Source organism: Palaemon carinicauda, unplaced genomic scaffold, assembly GCF_036898095.1.
Source record: "Palaemon carinicauda isolate YSFRI2023 unplaced genomic scaffold, ASM3689809v2 scaffold247, whole genome shotgun sequence".
NCBI lineage: Eukaryota > Metazoa > Arthropoda > Malacostraca > Decapoda > Palaemonidae > Palaemon > Palaemon carinicauda.
Window position 1 is genome coordinate 158,182 of NW_027170107.1, and position 24,608 is coordinate 182,789.

At 40.9% G+C, this 24,608-nt stretch overlaps 1 protein-coding gene across 1 annotated transcript in view; it reads right to left on the bottom strand.

Moving 5' to 3' along the window:
* Positions 1-270: 270 nt before the first annotated feature.
* The window catches only part of LOC137636189 (probable protein phosphatase 2C T23F11.1), a 36,633-nt gene continuing 12,295 nt past the window's right edge, over positions 271-24,608 (bottom strand). Inside the window, exons 2-8 of the mRNA XM_068368594.1 lie at positions 9,924-10,111; positions 9,528-9,625; positions 7,496-7,603; positions 5,443-5,668; positions 3,400-3,491; positions 2,103-2,273; positions 271-607 (exon numbers count right to left, since the gene is read on the bottom strand). Coding sequence (XP_068224695.1) covers positions 527-607; positions 2,103-2,273; positions 3,400-3,491; positions 5,443-5,668; positions 7,496-7,603; positions 9,528-9,625; positions 9,924-10,110 — 963 coding nt within the window. The 5' untranslated portion in view covers position 10,111 and the 3' untranslated portion in view covers positions 271-526. The remainder of the gene's footprint in view (positions 608-2,102; positions 2,274-3,399; positions 3,492-5,442; positions 5,669-7,495; positions 7,604-9,527; positions 9,626-9,923; positions 10,112-24,608) is intronic.

The following is a 24,608-nucleotide window of genomic DNA, read 5'->3' on the forward strand; positions in this document are numbered from 1 at the left end:
CATTCGTACGTGTACTACATTCGTACGCGTACTGCTCTCGTACGCGTACTACATTCGTACGCGTACTGCTCTCGTACGCATACTGTACTCGTACAGAACTGGATCAGATGTTCATCGTAACAGCCGGGGCTGTCAAGACGGCAGTGGTGATACAATCGGGATTTTCCGCGGCACGATTCCAGCCCTAGAATTTACGTTACAACAGCTCCGCGTAACCTTGCAAGTAACGACTCCGAGCAGCCTCCTGAACTTTTTAAGGAGGCTGGAGGGTATCTAATGTATCCTAAAATCAGCACAAAAGCTATCATGTATTCCAATTCAGCTGCGTAGTGCATATCTATTCCTGTAATGTGCTTAATGAATCCCTACCTCTAATCAATAAAGTTTTCTCTCGACATTTTTCAAATTTTTTCTAATACCCTTAAAAACAGCACTAAAAGACCTCATAATAAACTAGAGTTTAAAATCTAATCCCATATTTTCTCGCTTATCATAACTCGTGTGTGAAATTACCACCTATAACGGCTCACTGGATGTCATAGTCGCTGTCGTTATCGTTGGATTCACTCATCATGGATCGTGATGGCTGGGCACATTTTTCTTGCAGCTGAAAGGGAAAGAAAGCGGTCAAAAATTAATAAAATGAAGTCAAGAGATTAATATGAAAAAAGGTCAATAAATGAAAAAGGGGTGAAATGCCAAAATAGCTAGAAAACCAATAGGTATATGTAGTCTTGGTGACAACATTACAAAAGAGGAATTGTTGGAGAGACTTGGAAAAACTATGATAGAAGAGGAATTGTTGGAGAGACTTGAAAAAACCTCATAGAAGAGGAATTGTTGGGGAGACTTGGTAAAAATATTACAGATGGGGAATTGTTGGAGACTTGGATAAATATTACAAAACAGGAATTGTTGGAGAGACTTGGCAAAAATATTACAGATAAGCATTGTTGGCGACTTTTGTTAGAGAGACTTGGAAAATGTATTACAGAAGAAGAATTGTTGGAGAGACTTGAAAAATATATTACAGAAGAGGAATTGTAGGAGAGACTTGAAAAATATTACAGAAGAGGAATTGTAGGAGACTTGGAAAATTATTACAGAAGAGGAATTGTAGGACGGACTTGGAAAAATATTACAGAAGAGGAATTGTTGGAGAGACTTGGAAAAATATTACAGAAGAGGAATTGTTGGAGAGACTTGGAAAAATATTACAGAAGAGGAATTGTTGGAGAGACTTGGAAAATATATGACAGAAGAGGAATTGTTGAAGAGACTTGGAAAATGTATTACAAAAGAGAAATTGTTGGAGAGACTTGGAAAAATATTACAGAAAAGGAATTGTTGGAGACTTGGAAAAAAAATATTACAGAAGAGGAATTGTTGGAGAGACTTGGAAAAATATTACAGAAGAGGAATTGTTGGAGAGACTTGGAAAATATATTACAGAAGAGGAATTGTTGGAGACTTGGAAAAAAATATTACAGAAGAGGAATTGTTGGAGAGACTTGGAAAAATATTACAGAAGAGGGATTGTTGGAGGGACTTGGAAAATATATTAAATAAGAGGAATTATTGGAGAGACTTGGAAAAATGACAGAGATCACAAAGGCTCTCGAAATAGTTGAGATGAGAAGGGTTAAAGCACAGTTCATTAGGATATCAGTAGATTTGAAAGTGGTAAAACAAAGATCTGTGGACATGACAAAGAAATCACGGAAAAAGGGGACAGATGAAAGCCAGACTAATTAGGATTTATGGAAGACAGAAGTACTAGGCACATAAGAGCGAAGAGAACTCATTTGACACAGACAAATAAAAGTTAAAAACTGATGATGACATTCTCCTAATTCTTTGGATGCCACAATTTTGAAGCGGAGATACGCTTTGTCTAAAGAGGAGTCACCCCTCGAGTAGAGAAGACGTGTAAGGACAAGAAGACAACAAGCCCACTGCAAAAGCTAGACTCTGGACAGTGAGAACTGATATCTTATGAAATCTTACTTCAAAAATTAATTTAGTTTGTAATAATAGTGATTATTTACTTTAGCGATAAGAGAAACCTCATTAAAAATCAAGACTTCCCACACAGACCTTACCTCCCGCCAAGATCCTGAATGCGTAAAGCAGACTAACACTACGGTCATGTTATCACAGCCTAAGCCTCCCATCTGACAATCTGGGGCTAAACATCTTGTCATTAGATCCTCACAGATATCCTCTGGTTCCATCCCTTGGGCAAGACGCATCCTGACGAAATCAACGACCTCCTGGAAAAAAAGTTATAGTTTTCGTTTTAGTATTATTTTCATTATTATCATTTTTATTATAATTATCATTACTATAATTGACATTGTTATTATCATTATCATTATTAAAACCCAAACTATAACCCTAGTTGGAAAAGCTCAAGGCTACAAGCCCATGTACCACTTCCCCCATGGAAAGCAATCCAGTATGGGAAAAAACACAGAAGTAAAGAAAAATCTACTGTACAAACTAAAAAGAAAAAACATAAATAAAATTATGAAAAATAACAATTCTAAATAAAAATTCTAAATAAGTTCATAACATATAAACTTTAAAATTATTCTTACGTCAGGTTGCTTAACAAAAAAAGCATTTGCACCTTGAACCTTGAACTTCTGAAGTTCCACTGCTTTAACTATACTGTATATGATTAGAAGGATCATGCCATAATTTGGTCATATTGAGGATAAAACTTCAAACATAATGTGTAATACTAAGCCTTACATAATGCAAGTCAAGGGTTAGACATGGCTACGTACACAGTAGGTGGATGGTATATAGTATGAGAAAGTCTGAATGCAAAGGATGAAAAAAATCGTAGAGCTTCCAAATTATTATTACTGTATTATTATTTTCTCTTCCTAAGCTGCAACCCTAATTGGAAAAGCACGATGCTATGAGCCCACTAAATGAACGATGATGTGGGATAATTATATCTAGAATTTGATGGACCTGAATATTTTGTCCAAAAATTTCAGGTGAGCTAGTTACCGTAGGTTTGACTAAAGTAACATTAAGTATTTGGCAGACTATGCGAATCTTCAAATTTATATTTTTCCTATGCATAAAAACCTGAGTTCCTTTAATAAGGGAGATTGTATAAGCGCAAGCTGGAATTGGTTTTTAAAGCTCAAAAACAAGAGGTTATCAAGCTGGCAAGGTTGAGGAGAGCCTTCACTACTGACAAATAATCTTAAGCTACTCACATATTGTGCACATGCTTTACCTACACAGTATGCGCACACTGACTAGAGTTAAGACTTTACCACGTATCACAGAAAAAATGACAGCCTTAGCAATCACTAAACGCATGCACACGTAAACAGTCCTATTGCCCTCTACGTATATAAAATCTAAAATTCTTACCTGATTTGTCATGACATCCCAGATACCATCGCAAGCTAAAAGGATGAACTCCCATTCGTCCGTGATTTCTCGAGATTCGACGTCAGGATTGGCTGAAAGGAGACAAAATTTAGTTAATACAATTCATAAAGGAGAGGACAGTGAGTATCAACAGTGAGACAATGACTGAACCGTTGCAATTTACAGACATGAACCCATTCAGAAACATAGGTTTCTCTTTAATGTGTGAGTCTACTACTACTACTACTACTACTACTACTACTACTACTATAGTGTTCTGCCCTAAGGCAGGTCCTTTCATGGATTAGTCACCTCCCATAATTCTCTATTCACTACCACCTCCTTCATCTCTCGGTACCTTCTCCCTCCCTTCAGGTCATCTAGCATCGACTTCCTTTTCTGTCCTCTGGGTCTTTGTCCTTCAAAGTTACCTTCTATAATGTACCTTCAGTAAACCACCTCTTAAAATGGAATTTTCATTCTAAAAATCAATATCAATAATACTTAACTGGATAATTTAGCTAAACCTGAACTCTATCAACCCGCCCAAATTTTTACCTCATTGGCAACTCTTGATACCTCCTATTCTGTCCTGCCGTTGGTAACACTGACGGCTAAAACAAGAGTAAGAATTATTCTTTCGTCAATTGCGTAATACCAGAGGTGGGGAAGGCTGAGTGTGACTAGACATATTATCCAAGTATGTATGATTAACATTGGTAAAATTAATTTCAACCAAACTCGAATATCTGATAAGAAAACATTTCATCTAGTTTAAATAGTGTGTTTTCAATGAATTTGACCATTCTTTCTGCCAAAAATAATCAGATTTAGAGATACAGGAGCCTTAATAACTACAATAATGGGGTGTCACAGTTGGAAATCAGGGTTTTTGGGTGGGAGAATACAGAAAACGGGTAAAATAAGAGATGCTGGCTAACCTAAACACACCAATCATTGTACAAGAAAGCTTTTGATTCCGTCAAAACCTCAGCAGTAATGAAAGCCCTTCAAAGACAAGGAATAGATGAATCTTATGTAAGAACACTTGAATATATCTATACAGGAAGTACAACCTTATTGCTTCATAATAAAAAAAGTTACCATAATCAAAATAGAGTAATAGTAATGAAACAGTGAAAATACTGCAGGTTTTGTTTGCCAGACTTCCGGATGCATAGAAAACGGGATTTGCCATCCAATTTTCTAAGGAGTCGAGTAGCTCGTAGCAGTATTCATCATAATATTACAAATACCTTATTACTTAATTGAGCTAATTATCTATTGATTTTTGCTCTGCCGTATGCTTGTTTCCCCCACAATTAAACATCATCTCATTGCTCTTATGTTTTAGCAAGTCGAGTGTGCTTCAATACATGTATTAACCCCATGGGCAAGTATTTCTGTTTATCAATTATACAAACTTCAAGCAAAGTGTGTTTCAATACACAAGTTAGCCCCATGGGCCGGTATTCCTGTTTATCAATTATACAAACTTCAAGCAGAATATGTTTCAATACACAAGTTAGCCCCATGGGCAAGTATTTCTGTGTTTATCAATTATACAAACTTCCAGCAGAATATGTTTCAACCCACAAGTTAGCCCCATGGGCCGGTATTCCTGTGTTTATCAATTATACAAACTTCAAGCAGAATATGTTTCAATACACAAGTTAGCCCCATGGGCAAGTATTTCTGTGTTTATCAATTATACAAACTTCATGCAGAATATGTTTCAACACACAAGTTAGCCCCATGGGCCGGTATTCCTGTGTTTATCAATTATACAAACTCCATCGGCAAATATTTCCATAACCCTTAATTTGCAGAAGATTCGAGTACCTTTTCTCATATGGATCATCTAAAAAATATATGAAGTAAAAAAAAAAATAGATATCCTTAATTTGGTTGAAACTGTAATAATACCTTATCATTAATTTTAAAATGAAAATATCATATCAATAAACATTACTTCAGGAAAAATGTATATTGAAGACTCATACGATAAGAGCAATTGTCCTAGTAATAATCTGCATTATTTACCTGTGACAATTTGATCTTCGGGACCTTTCATTTCGTTCTTTTTGAAGACGAAGTCTCCGAGGGCTCTCGACAAAGCCAGATTTCCGTTCACTCTGTTGAGCTCGACCCAACCCCCAGCTGCAGTGATCCGCCTTTGCTCGGAGGCTAAGCTCGGCTTGTGGTCGCTGCTGAGTTCTTCTACGCGTCCGGCAACACTCGCCACGGCTCGCGAATCCCCTACGTTGCCCTGCAAAATGTGGGACTGTGAAGTATCAAAAGAGTAATAATTTATTTTGTGCAATATATAGACACCTTATCATAAGGGACAATTGCTGTTCACCTAATATTGTAAAATGTATGTACAGTACTAAGTAATTAGAAATTAAATATCCAAATGTTTTAATCAATTTGTATTTTTCCTAACTACAAACTTGCATCCATTAGTATTAGTATGACTTCAGCAAGGCTTGGAAACGGTCGTTTAAACTATTAACGAGGTAGCTATAATTGCTGGTGGGTGGAGCAACCTCTACTTTGACCTTAAACTTAAAATATTCGGGGAAAAATACAGATTTCTCTTAAAATCTGTGATTTATTCCTACACAAATACAAAGCTTTCGACCTTTGATGGGACTCATCATACGAAGGAAGGAATTCCTTTGACCACACCAGCAGGAGAGTATTACCTTCGCAGGGGGAAGGCAATACTTCTGCCTCCTTCAAAGCATACCCAGAGGGTAAGGCTGGGTCTCCCTTCTACTTATGCATTCTTCTGGAGGACCCAGCCCTTTACTAACCTTGGAAATGCCAAAGCATTTTGGTCCTGTGGAGGAGCAATGTTGATGATTCCCGTCAAACACTTACTGACCAGAGCATGAAGATGTCATAGGTGTTAAGCGGTCGTGGAAGGACCTAAAACCTCGAGGAAATGTTGCCTGAATGTATGGTCCTTATGAGAAATGGATTTGCACATATCCATACACCCTCCTCCTCGTCTAGGAGGTTGGATACTTTAAAGCAACACTTGTCTGTAAGGAAATCTTACTTGGTCGTGTGGATTAACTGCAGTTAGTGTCCAATCCAGAACACTGATCACGAGCTGACAGAAGATTGTGGGCGATTTCGCATAGTGTGTTTTCAATGAATTTGACCTTTCTTTCTGCCAAAAATATTCAGACTTAGAGATACAGCAGCCTCCTCAATAACTACAATAATGGGGTGTCACAGTTGGAAATCAGTGGGAGAATACAGAAAATGGGTAAAATAAGAGATGCTGGCTAACCTAATCACACCAATCATTGTACATGAAAGCTTTTGATTCCGTCAAAACCTCAGCAAAACAAGACGAGTCTGCTGGGTGAGACAAGGCTGCTGGTCGAGACAAGTCTTCTAGATGAGACGAGATCTGGTTGAGACAAGTAAGCTGAGTGTGAAGAGTCTGCTGGGCGAGACGATTCTTGAAGGAGAGACAAGTCTTCTGGGTGACGAGGACAGCTCCAAAGAGCAAAGGTGAGGTATGGACAAATCTAATTCCTGCCAGAGGAATCCCCCAAAGGGGGAAACTAAAAAAGGTGAAGGAAGTCTCTCCCGCGGACGGGAAAAGCGACCAACCTCTGTTGCCGCTATCGGTAATTCTCCATGCAAGCTGGAGAATTGCTGGACAGTAGCTGGTGGAGGGTTTCTCCTTCAGTATGAAAAGTTCCAACACTTGGAGGCAAACCTCCGGGCAGCAATCTCTGCTTCCCATCAACAAGCTTTAGCTCATGTTGAAGGTCGACATAGTGTGTTGCCTGAGAAACATAGCCGAAGCTTGTTTCTGGGTTCCCCCAAAGGGATTACCTGATGTACACCAAAGAGTTCTAGTCAACAACTGCTCCTAATAGGACTAAACCCGCATACGGGAAAGGCCGTCGTCAGCAAGATGTTCAGGAACTGTCGCAGGCACTTGGCAGGAGCAGCAACATCCCCAGGAACAGGAACATCCGACTTCATAATCCCTGTACAGTAAATAGCAAAAGGGTTTGTATTTAATGTCGGAACAACTAAAAGTTCAATTGCAGTACGAAATACTTACGCAAAATACTTTCCCGTCGCGCAAAATGCAACAAATGGCTGTGGTTCCAGCAAGCTCATCTTTCAGTACTTCATCTGTCTGCATAAAACAGTCAAGATCCAAGAATCCCTGAAGAGATGAAAACATAAAACAGCATCGTATAAAGAAATGTATTACCGTACAACAGTAATTATATCTCAAACTTCTGCTCTCACTTTTATCATTATTATTATCAATAATTACTAGCTAAGCTACAACCCAAGTTGGAAATGCGGGATGCTATAAGCCAAAGGGCTCCAATAGGGAAAAATAGCCCAGCGAGGAAAGGAAATAAGGAGATGAATAAACTACAAGAGAAGTAATAAACAATCAAAAGAGCATACTTCAAGAACAGTAACAGCATTGAAATAGATCTTTCATAAATAAACCATATAAATAGACTTATCCAAGGACACAACCACATGTTCCAGCATGGAGCCAACATCATGAACAATATTCATACACACAAAAAGAAAAAAAAAATACAGAAAATAGTCGAAAATGGAGTGCTGAGAAGTACATTAGCACAAATCAGTGGCCAAAGTCAAAGTGAAGGTAGTGCCATTTATCAAAACAAAAAGAGTAGATGCGGAAAATTATCAAAACAAAGAGCGTAGAGGCAGAAAATTATCAAAACAAAGAAAGTAGAAACAGAAAATTATCAAAACAAAGAGAGTAGAAACAGAAAATTATCAAAACAAAGAGAGTAGATGCAGAATATTATCAAAACAAAGAGCGTAGAGGCAGAAAATTATCAAAACAAAGAGAGTAGAAACAGAAAATTATCAAAACAAAGAGAGTAGATGCAGAATATTATCAAAACAAAGAGCGTAGAGGCAGAAAATTATCCAAACAAAGAGAGTAGAAACAGAAAATTATCAAAACAAAGAGAGTAGATGCAGAATATTATAAAAACAAAGAGAGTAGATGCAGAAAATTATCAAAACAAAGAGAGTGGATGCAGAAAATTATCAAAACAAAGAGAGTAGATGAAGAAAATCAACAAAATAAAGAGAGTAGATGCAGAAAATTAACAAAACAAAGAGAGTGAAGGCATAAAATTATCAAAACAAAGAGAGTAGATGCTGAAAATTATCAAAGCAGAGAGTAGAGGCTGAAAATTATCAAAACATAGAGTAGATGCAGAAAATTAACAAAACAAAGAGAATAGATGCAGAAAATTAACAAAACAAAGAGAATAGATGCAGAAAATTAACAAAACAAAGAGAATAGATGCAGAAAATTAACAAAACAAAGAGAATAGATGCAGAAAATTAACAAAACAAAGAGAGTAGATGCAGAAACTTAACAAAACAAAGAGAGTAGATGCAGAAAATTATCAAAACAAAGAGAGTAGATGCAGAAAATTAACAAAACAAAGAGAGTAGATGCAGAAAATTATCAAAACAAAGAGAGTAGATGCAGAAAATTATCAAAACAACGAGAGTAGATGCAGAAAATTATCAAAACAAAGAGAATAGATGCAGAAAATTAACAAAACAAAGAGAGGAGATGCAGAAAATTATCAAAACAAAGAGAATAGATGCAGAAAATTATCAAAACAACGAGAGTAGATGCAGAAAAATAACAAAACAAAGAGAGTGAAGGCATAAAATTATCAAAACAGAGAGTAGATGCAGAAAATTATCAAAACATAGAGAGTAGATGCAGAAAATAAACAAAACAAAGAGAGTAGAAACAGAAAATTATAAAAACAAAGAGTAGAGGCAGAAATTTATCAAAACAAAGAGAGTAGAGGCATAAAATTATCAAAACAGAATAGATGCAGAGAATTATCAAAACAAAGAGAGTAGATGCAGAAAATTATCAAAACAAAGAGAGTAAATGCAGAAAATTATCAAAACAGAATAGATGCAGAAAATTATCAAAACAAAGAGTCGAGACAGAAAACGCAAATATAACAGCAAACAGAAGCAGAAACTCATAATAGTAGAGGCATTGTTAAATGTTTAACATTGTAATGATTAAACTAAACTGCTTATTTGTGTCTTACCTGTTTAATAGCTTTCTCCATGTCTCCACTTTTATATTCAGGTCTCTTAAGAATACATTTGTGCAAGTGTTTACCCGCATGCTGAGCAATTCTAGCACCTGAAATAAAAATGAAGAAGAGTTTACAAATTATCATTATAATTATTACTTTCTAAGCTACAACTGTATTTGGAAATGCAGGATGCTATATGCCCAGGGGCTCCAACAGGGAAAATACCCCAGTGAGAAAAGGAAACAAGGAAAAATATATTTTAAGAACAGTAACATTAAAATAAATATTTGCTATATAAACTATAAAAACTTTAACAAAACAAGAAGAGAAATAACAAAGAATAGTGTGCTTGAGTGTACCCTCAAGCAAGGGATTATATTAGAAAAAAACACTTAATAGCCTTACCTCCATGGCCGTCATACACCGCAAAAAATGCCGTTCCAGGATCATCTGGAAGCGACAAAATTGTCGTGTGTGCATCTTCCATGTTTACACGCCATCCCTGCATGCAGGAGGACCCCACGCGCAGACAGGAGTTTTCACAACGGGACGTCTCTTTTTGGGTGACTGGTTCGCTTAAGGTCTGACCCATTCTGTAGAGTTGAATAGAAAGATAAAGTCATCAGCTTACAAACTTAATAGGTTCTAAAAAAGGGATTTTGACGAAGGAAAAATCTATTTCTTGGCGAGGAACCTGTGTCGCCCAGTAAAATGCTCCATAAAGCACCATTTCAAAGGTATAAATACTGCTAAATATATCATGAGAAAAAAGTTGCAAGGAATGCTAGGAATATATCCAGCTTGCTCACCCCTAACGGATGTCGGTATTAAAACTGGGGCGAGTGATACCACTACCAGAGATCCCTTTCCAATTAGACTTCTCCCTCCTCAAAATCCCCCGTTACTACGAGGTGTCGTTCACTACAACTACTGCCCCCCACCCCCACCCCCACCACCACTACCTATCCTTCTCCCATCATTCCTTGTTAGCACCCGTGAACGTTCGGATGTGTTTTTCGTAGCTCTGTGTTATTTTGTGTTATTTGTAAGTCATACTGTTTTCAAGTCGAATCTTTTTAAATTCTGGCCTAGGGTAAGCTTCACCTAACTTCCATGCCTACGATTTTCAGCTATAAAATCAAGATAGTCGCGTTTCATATTACAAATGCTGTCTTGCTTACTGAATTAAATTATACAATATTATTTTGTTACAGTACTTCCTTATAAACTGTTGATACGATATCTGAAATTTCTGATTTCAGCCGGATTTATATAATACTGTATAGTTTTATTACAATAATTCATTATGAATTTTTGATACTACAGTGAACCCTCGCTACTTCGCGGTTCGACCATCGCGGATTCACCACTTCGCGGATTTTTTCCATAACCCATATATATACAGTAATATATATATATATATATATATATATATATATATATATATATATATATATATAAAGTAGGAAGATGTGATGTAGTTCTAAGGGAAAAGTATGGGAAATATGTCTGGGTAATAAGCAAAGCTCTACCTCCAGTTTGTTTCTTCATTATGATCAGAGATAAACGTAAACAAAACATTGGCTGCCATTTTTTATCGTGCTTTTTAGCATGTTTAGGAAACGCATGATATAAAATCGCCTTTAATATTTGTGCCTGTTTTAGTTTAGGGTACTGTAGTACATGCATTAAGTGTTCTGTACATTAAAGGGTAGTTTGTTAACAGTACTACGTACAGTACAAGGGAAGGTTTTAAAAGTCTGAATATACATGTTGAATAAATAGGTAAATATGGTGTCACTACTTCGCGGATTTTCACCTATCGCGGCCGCGTCTGGAACCTATCTACCGCGATAAACGAGGGTTCACTGTATATCGTAGATTTATGATTTTGGTTGAATTTGTCTGTATCTCCGAATGTTTTTAAGTCAAGGACCTTTTAATGTAACAATAATATTTTAAACAGCGTAGTAAACATAATTGTTATTACCGTATTGTACTGTGCAGTGCAATATTGTAACGTACAATGCGCAATACAGCAAATAAAAATATGCGTACTATTCATAGTACATATTGTAGTCTACCTATCTAGCATGTACTTCGAAGTATTCTTTTCACTTATGCCAACGGAAATCGAATTGAAGTTGTAACAATAAAATTTATCATATCAGTACTTAACTGCGGTTCACATAGCTTCCTTGTTGAAGTTCTATTTTTTTCAACATTTAACTTTAAAACCTTAAAATAATTCTTACTCTCCATCAGTCCAATTACATTCCACACTCTTCGTATGTTATGGTTGAATATGCCATCTGTGAGGATCTGGGAAACAGTCTCAGCTAAGGTACACTTCATTTTTAAAGTCAAACTCAAACTCCAAAAACCTCTTGACATCATTAATCAGCAGAGATTTAAGGACACTAGGTGAACGACAGGTAAGTATTGATATAATAGAATTTACTCAGGAATCTTACTGCGGTTCACCAAACTAAATCCTACACTCTTACTGAGTTGAGTCAGAGAGGAAAAAGGCCTAGAGATATTATCCTAAACTAAAACACTGCACAAATTCCCCTGAAAGAGCTCAAATTGAAGTTACTTCCTCAACTGTAAGAGGAACTTCCTCTTTTCCTTTTGCAATACAGTGTGATACCACATAGATAAAAAAAATACAATTGCCATAAGGGCAGAGAAAATAACTTTGAATCTTAAGCGAGTCTATGGTTATCATGAAACTATCCAATATATATAATACTCAATTAAACCAAAATATCAACTGTTGCTACTATAGGACCTAAAGGCCAGACATCTTTATAAAATAAAAAAACAGTTTCCTTCAAATTGAGATGGGCAAATCCTTATTTGGTACGCCACCGAGCTGTTGCCAAGACCCTTTCCTAAGAAATGAATCGAAGTAGAAGCACTCATATATGAACTCTTCCTTTTAAGCCCTGCCGATGGCTTGAATCAACCTCAATATGCGTTTCAGCTACTAAACTTTAATAAGGAAGGACATAGCATTCTTACAAAAGGGGGTGCTCAGACAAGCAAACCCCATAAAATAAATTAGGCACTTTTTCCTTATGCAATATGTTTCGTCTAAATACACATTAACAGTCTTAATTGGACATAGAAACCCATCTTCTGAATCCCTGCTCACTTTTTGTCTTAATGAGGGAATATGAAAAAATCTAGGTAAAGATTTATATCATTCATGGCCTTAAACCTACTTAAGGTGAATCAGTTGAAGAGCACACCGGTTTAAAGGCCTGTAATAATCTAGGGATTGTGTTTGATCACTAACAGACAAGTATACTCTTACAGGAGAGAATTTGTAAGCACAACGAATGTACTGATCGCCAGCAGGAAAGAGCCCATGAGTGCTTCAAGGAGAGCATATATGAGCGCACGGAGGAATACACGTATGAACGGGTGAGGGCAAACAAATATAAGCTCTAAAAAGTGAGCGCATATGCTCGCAAACTGGAGGATGCACTGAGCGTGACCTAGCGATTGCTTTTGAGTGTGAGCCTAATCCATTTGGGGGAAAAACGAGCATAAGATTTCCAGGTCTGACTAGCGTACACTTAATGGGAAGCTTGCGCGCATACCGAATCTCTTGTCCTGAACCGAGATGGTCTAGAAAACTCTAGAAGGACAATCTTCGGAGGAGGATGGAGAAGGAACATTCACTGTGAAGGCAGATTCCCTTGGGGAGTGCTATGGGTTTCCACTCCTCTTAGCCTCAGGGAAGTATTAATCATTCACTTTCTTAAAGATGAAGTTGACGAAGTAAATTTGGAAGGTGAGGATCTGTCATCATCCCCTCTGACAAACCTGGGGGATTGACGCCGGTCCTTAGCTTATGTGGGAGATTTTGGAGAAGGTTTGTGGGTGAGGAAGCTTTAGGTTTAGCGATCGCTAAAGCTAACATAATCCTCTTCAATGACAGGATGCCCTCCCAACCCAAAGGATAGCCACAATATCCTTAGGGCGTCTTCTCTCACCGGACCATAATCTGAAAAGTTGTCAGGGTTACTCAGAACTAGCTGGGGACTACCTGCCTCTCTAGGGTAAGCGGGCAGGACCAATTCCCTTTTGCGTTGAGGTTATTTCAAGGTCGCCATCCAGATCCATCCCCCTACTGGAGAGGGAGGCAGTAGCAGTACAGGGTTTAGTAGGCTGAGTACCAGAGGAAGGAGAGAGGGAGATTTAGAAGAAATCTTAAGACTTCTAGAAAGACTGAGAAGTATCTCACTTGGCTTTCTTTCTCTTCCTCTGCCCCTCCCTGATCCTAGGGCATTGTCCTACTAGCTGGCAATGTCATTGTCACTTGCCTAGGTCATTCATGAGTGGCCTTTAAACCTTAAAAACCCAGAGTTTGCCTATAAACCTCAGTGGATGAACTCCAAGGGGCTATTCGGTGAGCTAGTAGGAGCTATGCTTCTCCACAACCAACCTGAAACTATCAACTCGTTATAAATAAGTCGTGTTTCTCGCTTCACTGAAATCACATTCCTATCAAAGAAAAATGGTCTGAATCTGTGTAGGAATGAACAAAGAATTCTTCTTCTTCTTCGTCTTTGTCTACATCTTTTCCCACTTCTATGTGGGGTCGATGTTTCTGGTCAGCTTTCCCCATCTACCTCTGTCCCGAACTTCATCACCGGTTAATCGCTTTGATCGAAGGTCATCCTTGATACAGTCCACCCACCTTCGCTTTGGTCTCCCTCTTCCTCTCGTTCCCTGTACCTCCATTTCCATTACTCTCCTCCCAATATGCTGTTCATCTCTTCTCATGACATGACCGTACCACCTCAGTCTAGGATGTGGGGAATTAGAACAAATAAACGAGGAAAAACAGGAGCCCTAGGATTCTCCAAATACTTCAGAAGAAATGGACAAAGAATTGTGCTGACTTAAAGGTTTAAAGGCCACTCATGAATGCAGATGCAAGGGATAGTGACAGTACCCAGGCTAGCAGGACAATGCCCTGGAGACTGACCAAATATACCAGTACATATACGTTCCAAAGCCCCTCCACCCAAGCTAGGACCAGGGAGGGCCAAACAGTGGATGCTGATGATTCAGCCAAGTAGACCTATAGGCTCCCCCCAAAACTACCATCCTCAGCTAAGATAGCAGACCCTATAAGAAATTATCAAGTTTGAGCAGGACTAGAAAAGCAGTCTGGCGATCGCCAGCTAGGAACTTTTCCAATAGGTCACCACAACCCTAAAAGCATGACTGTATGAAAAGACCGTCCGGACAGGAGAGTTTGGACGTGAAATATGAAGCACATGACCAAGCTGAGATTGTTTATTGTTTATCTTAAGAGTGTTGTAGATGACGTTCTCAACCATAACACGTGAGGAAGGGAAGACAAAATCATGGAGAGTGGAAAATATTCTAATTCTTAATGATGAGAAAGCTACATGAACCCTAGGTAAGTTTCACCGAGATAATACTCTACTTTCTTTTTATTATGATTTAAGCTCAATTATAAAATGAATAAATATACAGGTATTCCTAACAGCATTAAGGGCTACATAATACATTACGGTACTTATTCTCGGTTCTGTTATTACAAGGAGCCCTATAGTCAATTTCTTTTAGCGATGCAGATTTGCACCGACTCGCAGCGGTGCCCTTTTAGCTCGGAAAAGTTTCCTGATCGCTGATTGGTTGGACGAGATAATTCTAACCAATCAGCGATCAGGAAACTTTTCCGAGCTAAAAGGGCACCGCTGCGAGTCGGTGCAAATCTGCCTCGATAAAAGAAATGGACTATAGTTGACGTTTTTTATAAGATTTAATGCACATGATTTAATGTTATTAAACATCTATTAAAATTTCTAAGGATTCACATAATCCTTGGCCACATATAAGCAATTGAAAAATACAAACTTTCTCTAAACATCCTGACACTTAGAAAATAAATAGATTTTGAAATTAATACTGATATTTCATTTTCCTTAGTATAGATATATCTGGAGAATTTTAAGACATTTTGTTGAATAATAAAGAACTATGTACCTATCACATAAGAATTCTAAATGAATTTATTTAAGTTCCATTCACAAAGATGAATTACCAGATTGTAATCTACCACCAAGTCCTGAAAACTGTTAATAAATAACGGTTTAATAAGTCCTAACAACTATTAATAAATAACGGTTTAATAAGATTACTTGCAAGATAACTTCGCACTCCCCAAGAGAGATTAGTTCACCAAACGTTCAGCTGGGCTACACAAGGCACTAGAAGAGTTGGAAGACCCAGGCCTACATGGCTGAGGACTATGAAGCGCAAAGTAGGAGAGGATGAATGGAGAAGTAATGAATTAAAAGCTCAAGATAGAGACGAATGGCGAAATCTAACCGAGGCCCTTTGCGTCAATAGGTGTAGGAGGAGATGATGATGATGATGAGTCGTCATATTATCATGATTATTATTATTGTTACAGCCTACATAGCTACACCTAATGTGTTATGAATAAATAGCAACAGCCAAGCTCATATATACAGCAAAAGAAAGCAGATGTTGAAGGAATCCACGCATTTTTCGTGGGTAACTTTTTATTAGTTCTTTTCCTCACAAAAAATTTTATTTTCATTAGTAAAATAAATTTTTGAATATACTTACCCGATAATCATGTAGCTGTCAACTCCGTTGCCCGACAGAAATCTACGGACGGGATACGCCAGCGATCGCTATACAAGAGGGGGGTGTACTCACCAGCGCCATCTGTGGTCAGGTACTCCAGTACTTCTTGTCAACACCACCTCAATTTTTTCCTCGGTCCACTGGTTCTCTATGGGGAGGAAGGGTGGGTCAATTAAATCATGATTATCGGGTAAGTATATTCAAAAATTTATTTTACTAATGAAAATAACATTTTTCAATATTAATCTTACCCGATAATTATGTAGCTGATTCACACCCAGGGGGGTGGGTGAAAACCAGTGTACAAGTTAATCAAGAAGCTAAGTATCCCGTATTTCATTTTTATCAGTTATTCAAAATAACAAATGAAATTATAAGTACCTGGTAAGGAAGTCGACTTGAACCATTACTCTGCCTTTAATAAGTACGTCTTCCTTACTGAGCGCAGCGGTCCTCTTAGGAGGCTGAACAACTCTTAGGTGCTGAAGTATAAAGGGCTGCAACCCATACTAAAGGACCTCATCACAACCTCTAACCTAGGCGCTTCTCAAGAAAAGAATTGACCACCCGCCAAATCAACAAGGATGCGGAAGGCTTCTTAGCCTACCGTACAACCCAAAACAACAATAAAAGCATTCAAGAGAAAGGTTAAAAAGGTTATGGGATTATGGGAATGTAGTGGCTGAGCCCTCACCTACTACTGCACTCGCTGCTACGAATGGTCCCAGGGTGTAGCAGTTCTCGTAAAGAGACTGGACATCTTTGAGATAGAATGATGCAAACACTGACTTGCTCCTCCAATAGGTTGCATCCATAATACTCTGCAGAGAACGGTTCTGTTTGAAGGCCACTGAAGTAGCCACAGCTCTCACTTCATGTGTCCTTACCTTCAGCAAAGCAAGGTCTTCATCCTTCATGTGAGAATGAGCTTCTCTAATCAGAAGCCTTATGTAATAAGAAACTGCGTTCTTAGACATAGGCAGCGAAGGTTTCTTAATAGCACACCATAAGGCCTCTGATTGTCCTCGCAAGGGTTTTGACCTTTTAAGATAGTACTTAAGAGCTCTGACAGGGCAAAGTACTCTCTCCCGTTCGTTACCCACCAAGTTGGAAAGGCTAGGAATTTCGAACGATTTAGGCCAAGGACGTGAAGGAAGCTCATTTTTTGCCAAAAAACCGAGCTGTAAGGAACATGTAGCCGTTTCAGATGTGAAACCTATGTTCCTGCTGAAGGCGTGAACCTCACTTACTCTTTTGGCTGTTGCAAGGCAGACGAGGAAAAGAGTTTTGAGAGTGAGGTCTTTAAAAGAGGCTGACTGGAGAGGTTCAAATCTAGATGACATAAGGAACCTTAGGACTACGTCTAGATTCCAGCCTGGAGTGGACAACCGACGTTCTTTAGAGGCCTCAAAAGACCTAAGGATGTCCTGCAGATCTTTGTTGGAGGAAAGATCCAAGCCTCTGTGGCGGAAAACCGCTGCCAACATACTTCTGTACCCCTTGATCGTAGGAGCTGATAGAGATCTAACATTCCTAAGATGTAACAGGAAGTCAGCAACTTGGGTTACAGTGGTACTGGTAGAGGAAACTGCATTGGCTCTGCACCAGCTACGGAAGACTTCCCACTTAGATTGATAGACTCTGCGAGTGGAAATCCTCCTTGCTCTGGCAATCGCTCTGGCTGCCTCCTTCGAAAAGCCTCTAGCTCTAAAGAGTCTTTCGATAGTCTGAAGGCAGTCAGACGAAGAGCGTGGAGGCTTGGGTGTACCTTCTTTACGTGAGGTTGACGTAGAAGGTCCACTCTTAGAGGGAGAGTCCTGGGAACGTCGACCAGCCATTGCAGTACCTCTGTGAACCATTCTCTTGCAGGCCAAAGGGGAGCAACCAGCGTCAGCCGTGTCCCTTCGTGAGAGACGAACTTCTGAAGAACCCTGTTGATGATCTTGAACGGCGGGAATGCATACAGGTCGAGGTGGGACCAATCCAGCAGAAAAGCATCCACGTGAACTGCTGCCGGGTCTGGAATCGGGGAACAGTACAATGGGAGCCTCTTGGTCATCGAGGTAGCGAACAGATCTATAGTTGGCTGACCCCACAGGGCCCAAAGTCTGCTGCACACGTTCTTGTGAAGGGTCCATTCTGTGGGGATGACTTGACCCCTCCTGCTGAGGCGATCTGCCGAGACATTCATATCGCCCTGAATGAACCTCGTTACCAGCGTGAGCTTTCGACTTTTTGACCAAATGAGGAGGTCCCTTGCGATCTCGAACAGCTTCCTCGAATGAGTCCCTCCCTGCTTGGAGATGTACGCCAAGGCTGTGGTGTTGTCGGAGTTCACCTCCACCACATTGTTTAGCAGGAGGGACTTGAAGTTCCTTAAGGCCAGATGAACTGCCAACAACTCCTTGCAATTGATGTGAAGCGTTTCCTGTTCCTGGTTCCATGTCCCCGAGCATTCCTGTCCGTCCAATGTCGCGCCCCAGCCCGAGTCTGATGCGTCCGAGTAGAGATGAAGGTCGGGGCTCTGAACAGCTAAAGAGAGACCCTCCTTGCGAAGAATGTTGTTCTTCCACCACGTTAGAGTAGCCCTCATCTCTTTGGAAACAGGAATAGAGACCGCCTCGAGCGTCATATCCTTGTTCCAGTGAGCTGCTAGATGGTACTGAAGGGGGCGGAGGTGGAGTCTCCCTAACTCGATGAACAGGGCTAACGATGAAAGGGTCCCTGTTAGACTCATCCACTGCCTCACCGAGCATCGGTTCTTCTTCAGCATGCTCAGGATGCACTCTAGGGCTTGGTTGATTCTTGGGGCCGACGGAAAAGCCCGAAAAGCTCGACTCTGAATCTCCATTCCCAGGTAAACGATGGCTTGGGAAGGAACGAGCTGGGACTTCTCTAAATTGACCAAGAGACCCAGTTCCTTGGTCAAATCCAAAGTCCATCTGAGACTCTCCAGACAGCGACGACTTGTGGGGGCTCTTAAAAGCCAGTCGTCTAAATAAAGGGAGGCTCTGATGTCTGCCAAGTGAAGGAATTTCGCAATATTCCTCATCAGTCGCGTAAACACAAGAGGTGCCGTGCTTAGGCCAAAGCACAGGGCTTGGAATTGGTACACAACCTCTCCAAAGACGAATCTCAGAAAAGGTTGGGAGTCTGGATGGATGGGAACGTGAAAGTAGGCGTCTTTCAGATCCAACGAGACCATCCAGTCCTCCTGCCTGACCGCTGCTAGGACCGACTTCGTCGTCTCCATTGTGAACGTCTGCTTGGTGACATAAGCATTGAGCGCACTGACGTCCAGCACCGGTCTCCAACCTCCTGTCTTCTTGGCCACCAGGAAGAGACGGTTGTAAAAGCCCGGGGATTGATGGTCCCGGACTATCACCACTGCCTCCTTCTGTAACAGGAGCGACACCTCTTGATGTAACGCTAGCCTCTTGTCCTTCTCCTTGTAGTTGGGAGAGAGGTTGATGGGAGATGTGGTCAGAGGGGGATTGCGGCAGAACAGAATTCTGTAACCCTCCCTTAGCCACTTGACAGACTGAGCGTCTGCACCTCTTCTTTCCCAGGCTTGCCAGTAGGTCTTGAGTCTGGCTCCTACAGCTGTCTGGAGAGGAGGGAAGTCAAAGCTTGCTTTTCGTGGACTTGGCACCTTTCTTGGACTTGCCCCTGTGACTGTCTCCACGGGAACTTCCTCGGCTGGGGGCTCTGCCACGAAAGGGCGGAATGAATCTGGTAGCAGGTGTATCAGCCACAGGTGTGCGTAAGATCTCGGCACTGAAGGTACGATTTTAGCCTTACGTGCTGAAGAGGCCATGAGGTCATGCGTATCTTTCTGGATAAGAGCCGCAGCCATCTCCTTGATTAGCTCCTCCGGAAACAGGAACTTGGAGAGAGGAGCAAACATCAACTGTGACCTCTGGCAAGGGGTGATACCAGTAGATAAGTAGGAGCATAGATGTTCCCTTTTCTTGAGGACTCCTGAGACAAAAATAGAAGCAAGTTCGCCAGAATCATCGCGAATTGCTCTGTCCAAACAGGACATGATCAGCATGGCCGAGTCTTTGTCAGAAGGGGCAGTCTTCTTGCTCAAGGCCCCCAGGCACCAATCGAGGAAATTAAAAATTTCGAAGGCGCGAAAGACTCCCTTCAACAAGTGGTCCAGATCAGAAAAAGTCCAGCAGACCTTAGAGCGTCTCATAGCCGACCTACGGGGAGAGTCAACCAAACTTGAGAAGTCAGCCTGGGCAGAGGCAGGGACCCCCAAGCCTGGTTCCTCTCCCGTGGCATACCAGACGCCCGACTTAGAAGCCAGCTTAGGAGGAGGAAACATAAAAGATGTCCTTCCCAGTTGCTGCTTGGACTGCAACCAATCCCCTAAAACCCTCAAAGCTCTCTTTGATGATCTGGCGAGGACAAGCTTGGTGTAGGCAGACGTAATAGGCTGCATGCCTAGAGAAAACTCGGATGGGGGAGAACGAGGGGTTGCAGAAACGAAGTGTTCAGGGTATAACTCTCTGAACAGAGTCAGGACCTTACGAAAGTCTAATGAAGGTGGCGACGACTTGTGTTCCTCCACATCAGAAGAAGGATCATCCAGGTGAGCAACTTCATCCTCAGAAACCTCATCTCCTGAGAGTTGAGAAGCGAGAGGTAACGGTATAGCGGCATGCTGAATGGCTGAATCCTGTAGAACGGGTGCACGCGCACTTGAGGATCCATCATCACGCCTCTGCTGAAGAGGATGAGGGCTGGCAATGACAAAGTCATGAGGCTGGGGTGAAGGAGGTTCTGCGGAGGTCTGAGGAGCAAGCGTGGTCAGAAGCGAATGCTGTAAGGCATGAGGCTCATGCTGCATGGAATGCGGTTCGTGTTGAATAGGAAGAGGCTCATGCTACGAAGAATGCGGCTGCTGCATGCGTTGAGGAGGCTGCCTCATAGCATGAGGTTCCTGCCTCAAGGGTTGAGGAGGTTGCTGTGCAGAGAGAGGCTCTTGCCTCAAGGGTTGAGGCGGTTGCCGCATAGCATGAGGCTGCTGCCTCATGGGTGGAGGAGGTTGCCGCAACGCATGAGGCTCCTGCCTCAAGGGTTGAGGCGGTTGCCGCATAGCATGAGGCTCCTGCCTCATGGGTAGAGGAGGTTGCCGCATAGCATGAGGCTCCTGCCTCAAGGGTTGAGGAGGTTGCCGCATAGCAAGAGGCTCCTGCCTCAAGGAGAGAGGAGGTTGCTGCATAGCGCTGGTACCTGGCAACTCCCAATGCGGCAGCTCATGCATGGAGGCAGGAGGAGCCTCAACATCATACGTCTGGCAGGGTGGACTGCGCAGAGGTGGAGGAGCGCTCGCAGGAGGTGTGCTAACCTTCTCTGCCTGAAACTCCTGCATCAAAACCGCAAGCTGAGACTGCATTGTCTGCAGCATAGACAACTTGGGATCAACAGAAGTTGGAGCAGAGGCCTGTTGAGGCATCGCTTTACCTCTCTTAGGAGGTGTGCAGTCATCAGATGACTGCGGCGAGTCCGAACTGGCCCAGTGGCTACACCTGGGCCGTTGGACTCGCTCAGCCGGGACCTTACGTTTAAGAGGTCGTGAGACCTGGGTCCAGCGTTTCCTCCTGGAAACTTCTTCCGCAGACGAGGAATTTAAGGGCTCAATCGTCTGGGAGTGGAAGTGACGATCTCTATCAGATACGCCCGCAACCACTGAGGATACAACTGTGCGCCGATCAAGGCCTGCCGAACCCTTTTGACCTTCGACATTGCTTCTCCCCTGGGCTTGGGAGCTTGCAAGAGGTCCCGGACTGGGAGGACGACTGGCACGCACAGAAGTATCCTCATGCGCAACACTGACACTGACACTAGGCACAGCACTGGCACTAACACTTCCCACTGCACTTTCCACTTTAAGTTCCTTGACATCTGCCAAGAGAAGATTGTGGTCACTCACTAAAGACTCCACCTTATCACCTAGAGCCTGAATGGCACGTAACATATCCGACATATCAGGCTGAGCACTCGTAATAGGTTCGGGGGTCACCACTACAGGGGAAGGAAAAGGTTGAGGATCATGGGGGGAGGAATAAACCAAAGAGCGAGAAGAACTCCTCCTAACTCTCTCCCTCTCTAACCTAGTCGTATACTTGAGGAATTCATTAAAATCGAATTCCGAAAGCCCGGCACATTCCCCACATCGATCTTCCAACTGACAGGATTTTCCCCTACAGTCGGAACAAACGGTGTGAGGATCAACCGAGGCCTTCGGAAGACGCCTACTACAAGTCCTAACACTACATCGCCTTTGTCTAGGAGCTTGAGAGTGGTCGGACATCTTGAATTAGAGAACAGTCAAGGGGGAATTCCAAAGTAAAGCAAAGATCGTTAACCAATAAATCAATTTAATTCCAAAAGCTATCTAAGCTAAGGGAAAAGCTTCCTGTATAGCGAAGGCTAAATTTTAGAGCAATACTTCACCAAAACCGTGAACAAAGACTCCAAAATCAACAGCGTATCCATGTAGGTCTTGCCGGCGGCACGACAGAGGAAAAATTGAGGTGGTGTTGACAAGAAGTACTGGAGTACCTGACCACAGATGGCGCTGGTGAGTACACCCCCCTCTTGTATAGCGATTGCTGGCGTATCCCGTCCGTAGATTTCTGTCGGGCAACGGAGTTGACAGCTACATGATTATCGGGTAAGATTAATATTGAAAAAATATGCAGAATGGAATTTGGGCAATAAGATCTTATCACGATAATTCATTTTGCAAGAAGATGCAGAAAAAAAGTTCTTAAAAGCATAAACCACTGGTCATTGATTTATCAAAATATTTCCATATTAAAAACACATTCAAAATAAGCCTACAGCTAAAATAATGTACAAAAAGAGACACTACGAACTAATGTTAGCTTAGGATTTGGCTGAAAACATTCCAACCGCTTAGTCATATTTTACTTTAGCATAAAATTTTATTATAAAAATAAATGTAATCTTAGTATGCTTGGCTCTATTTTCCCCTGCACTAGGCTAAACATTATCTAATATTTAGACAAGATCTCTATCATCTTATTCTCATGGGTCGGAAAACTATGCTGATATATCCTTTTAATTTTTTTCTTTGGACAACGAAGTTGGAAGGTCATGTTTTTCCCCTGTTTGTGCATTTGTGTGTGTTTGTTTGTAAACAGCTTGCTAGCCACAACTCTAATTGTTGAGTAATGAAACTTGCTTGGATTAACTGTTATGTAAAAAGCTGGAAATGATTAAATTTTGGAAGATCAGTCACAGTCGAGCAAAATGTCCAATTCACGTAGTCAGCCATAAGTTTGGACACCGTTGTCACAGAGACTTCAAAGTCGGTTCATATTTGAGTGTATGAAAATCCACGCCAATTGATACATGCTAAGGTCAAAGGTCAATAAGCTGCCGCATGGAGGTCTGCGCTATACTCAGTGCCCCTCTTGTTAAAAAATGTTATAACCTCTTGATGTATATAATAAAACTTGAAACATTCTTTACTACAAAAATAAATTCCCGTAAGTCTTTCAAAGACAATACTGTATGTAATGTATCACAAACCCAAAGAAAATAACATATTGCAAGAATTACATGGAATCTTTTTAATATGATTTGACAAAATGTTATCTTCATCTTTCAAGTTTCTTTTCTAAGCAATGAGGCAAAGTACCTAAATCAACAACTGTCGCTGGACACTTTCCCTGAAATATTGTTTTTGTACTATCAAAAATTTCAGAAAAAACACACAGTAAATTACTATACGGTACTAAGTACAGTACTTCTATAGTTCATGGCATAAATTTTGCTGGATATTTCATATAGAATTCTACTTATTATATTGAAGTTATTCTTAAAATGTTTCAACGATATTTAACAACATAAATAAATTACAGTATGCTGATGACACCTCTTTGATGTCTTACAGGATTATAATACAGGAGAGGGGGTTCCCAGCCCCATCGTTCCGTCCCTTTTAGTCGCCTCTTACGACATGCAGGGATACATTGGCGCTATTCTAATTGTTTTTATGCCCCCGCGGTCACAGGGGGCATACCAGCCGAACTCGGTTGAGTCCCTTGTCAGGCTGGGAGGAACATAGAGAGGAGAGGTCCCCTTTTTTGTTTCATTTGTTTGATGTCGGCTAATCCCAAAATTGGGGGAAGTGCCTTGGTATATGTATGCTGATGACAAGCATTTATATTTACAAAGTTGTTCCAATGCAGCTACAAACCTTTGTCCTTCAATAGGAGTAGAATGTCCACCAAGAGAGCTCAAAACTCCCTCTTGGAATGTAGAGAATGTGCTTAGGTTTGTAAAAAAGGTCCCATACAAACCATTAAATAGGTCTGATCGGGACCTGTCCCTCAAATATGCTTCCTTCATGCTTTGGCTTTGACAAAACGGGTAAACGAG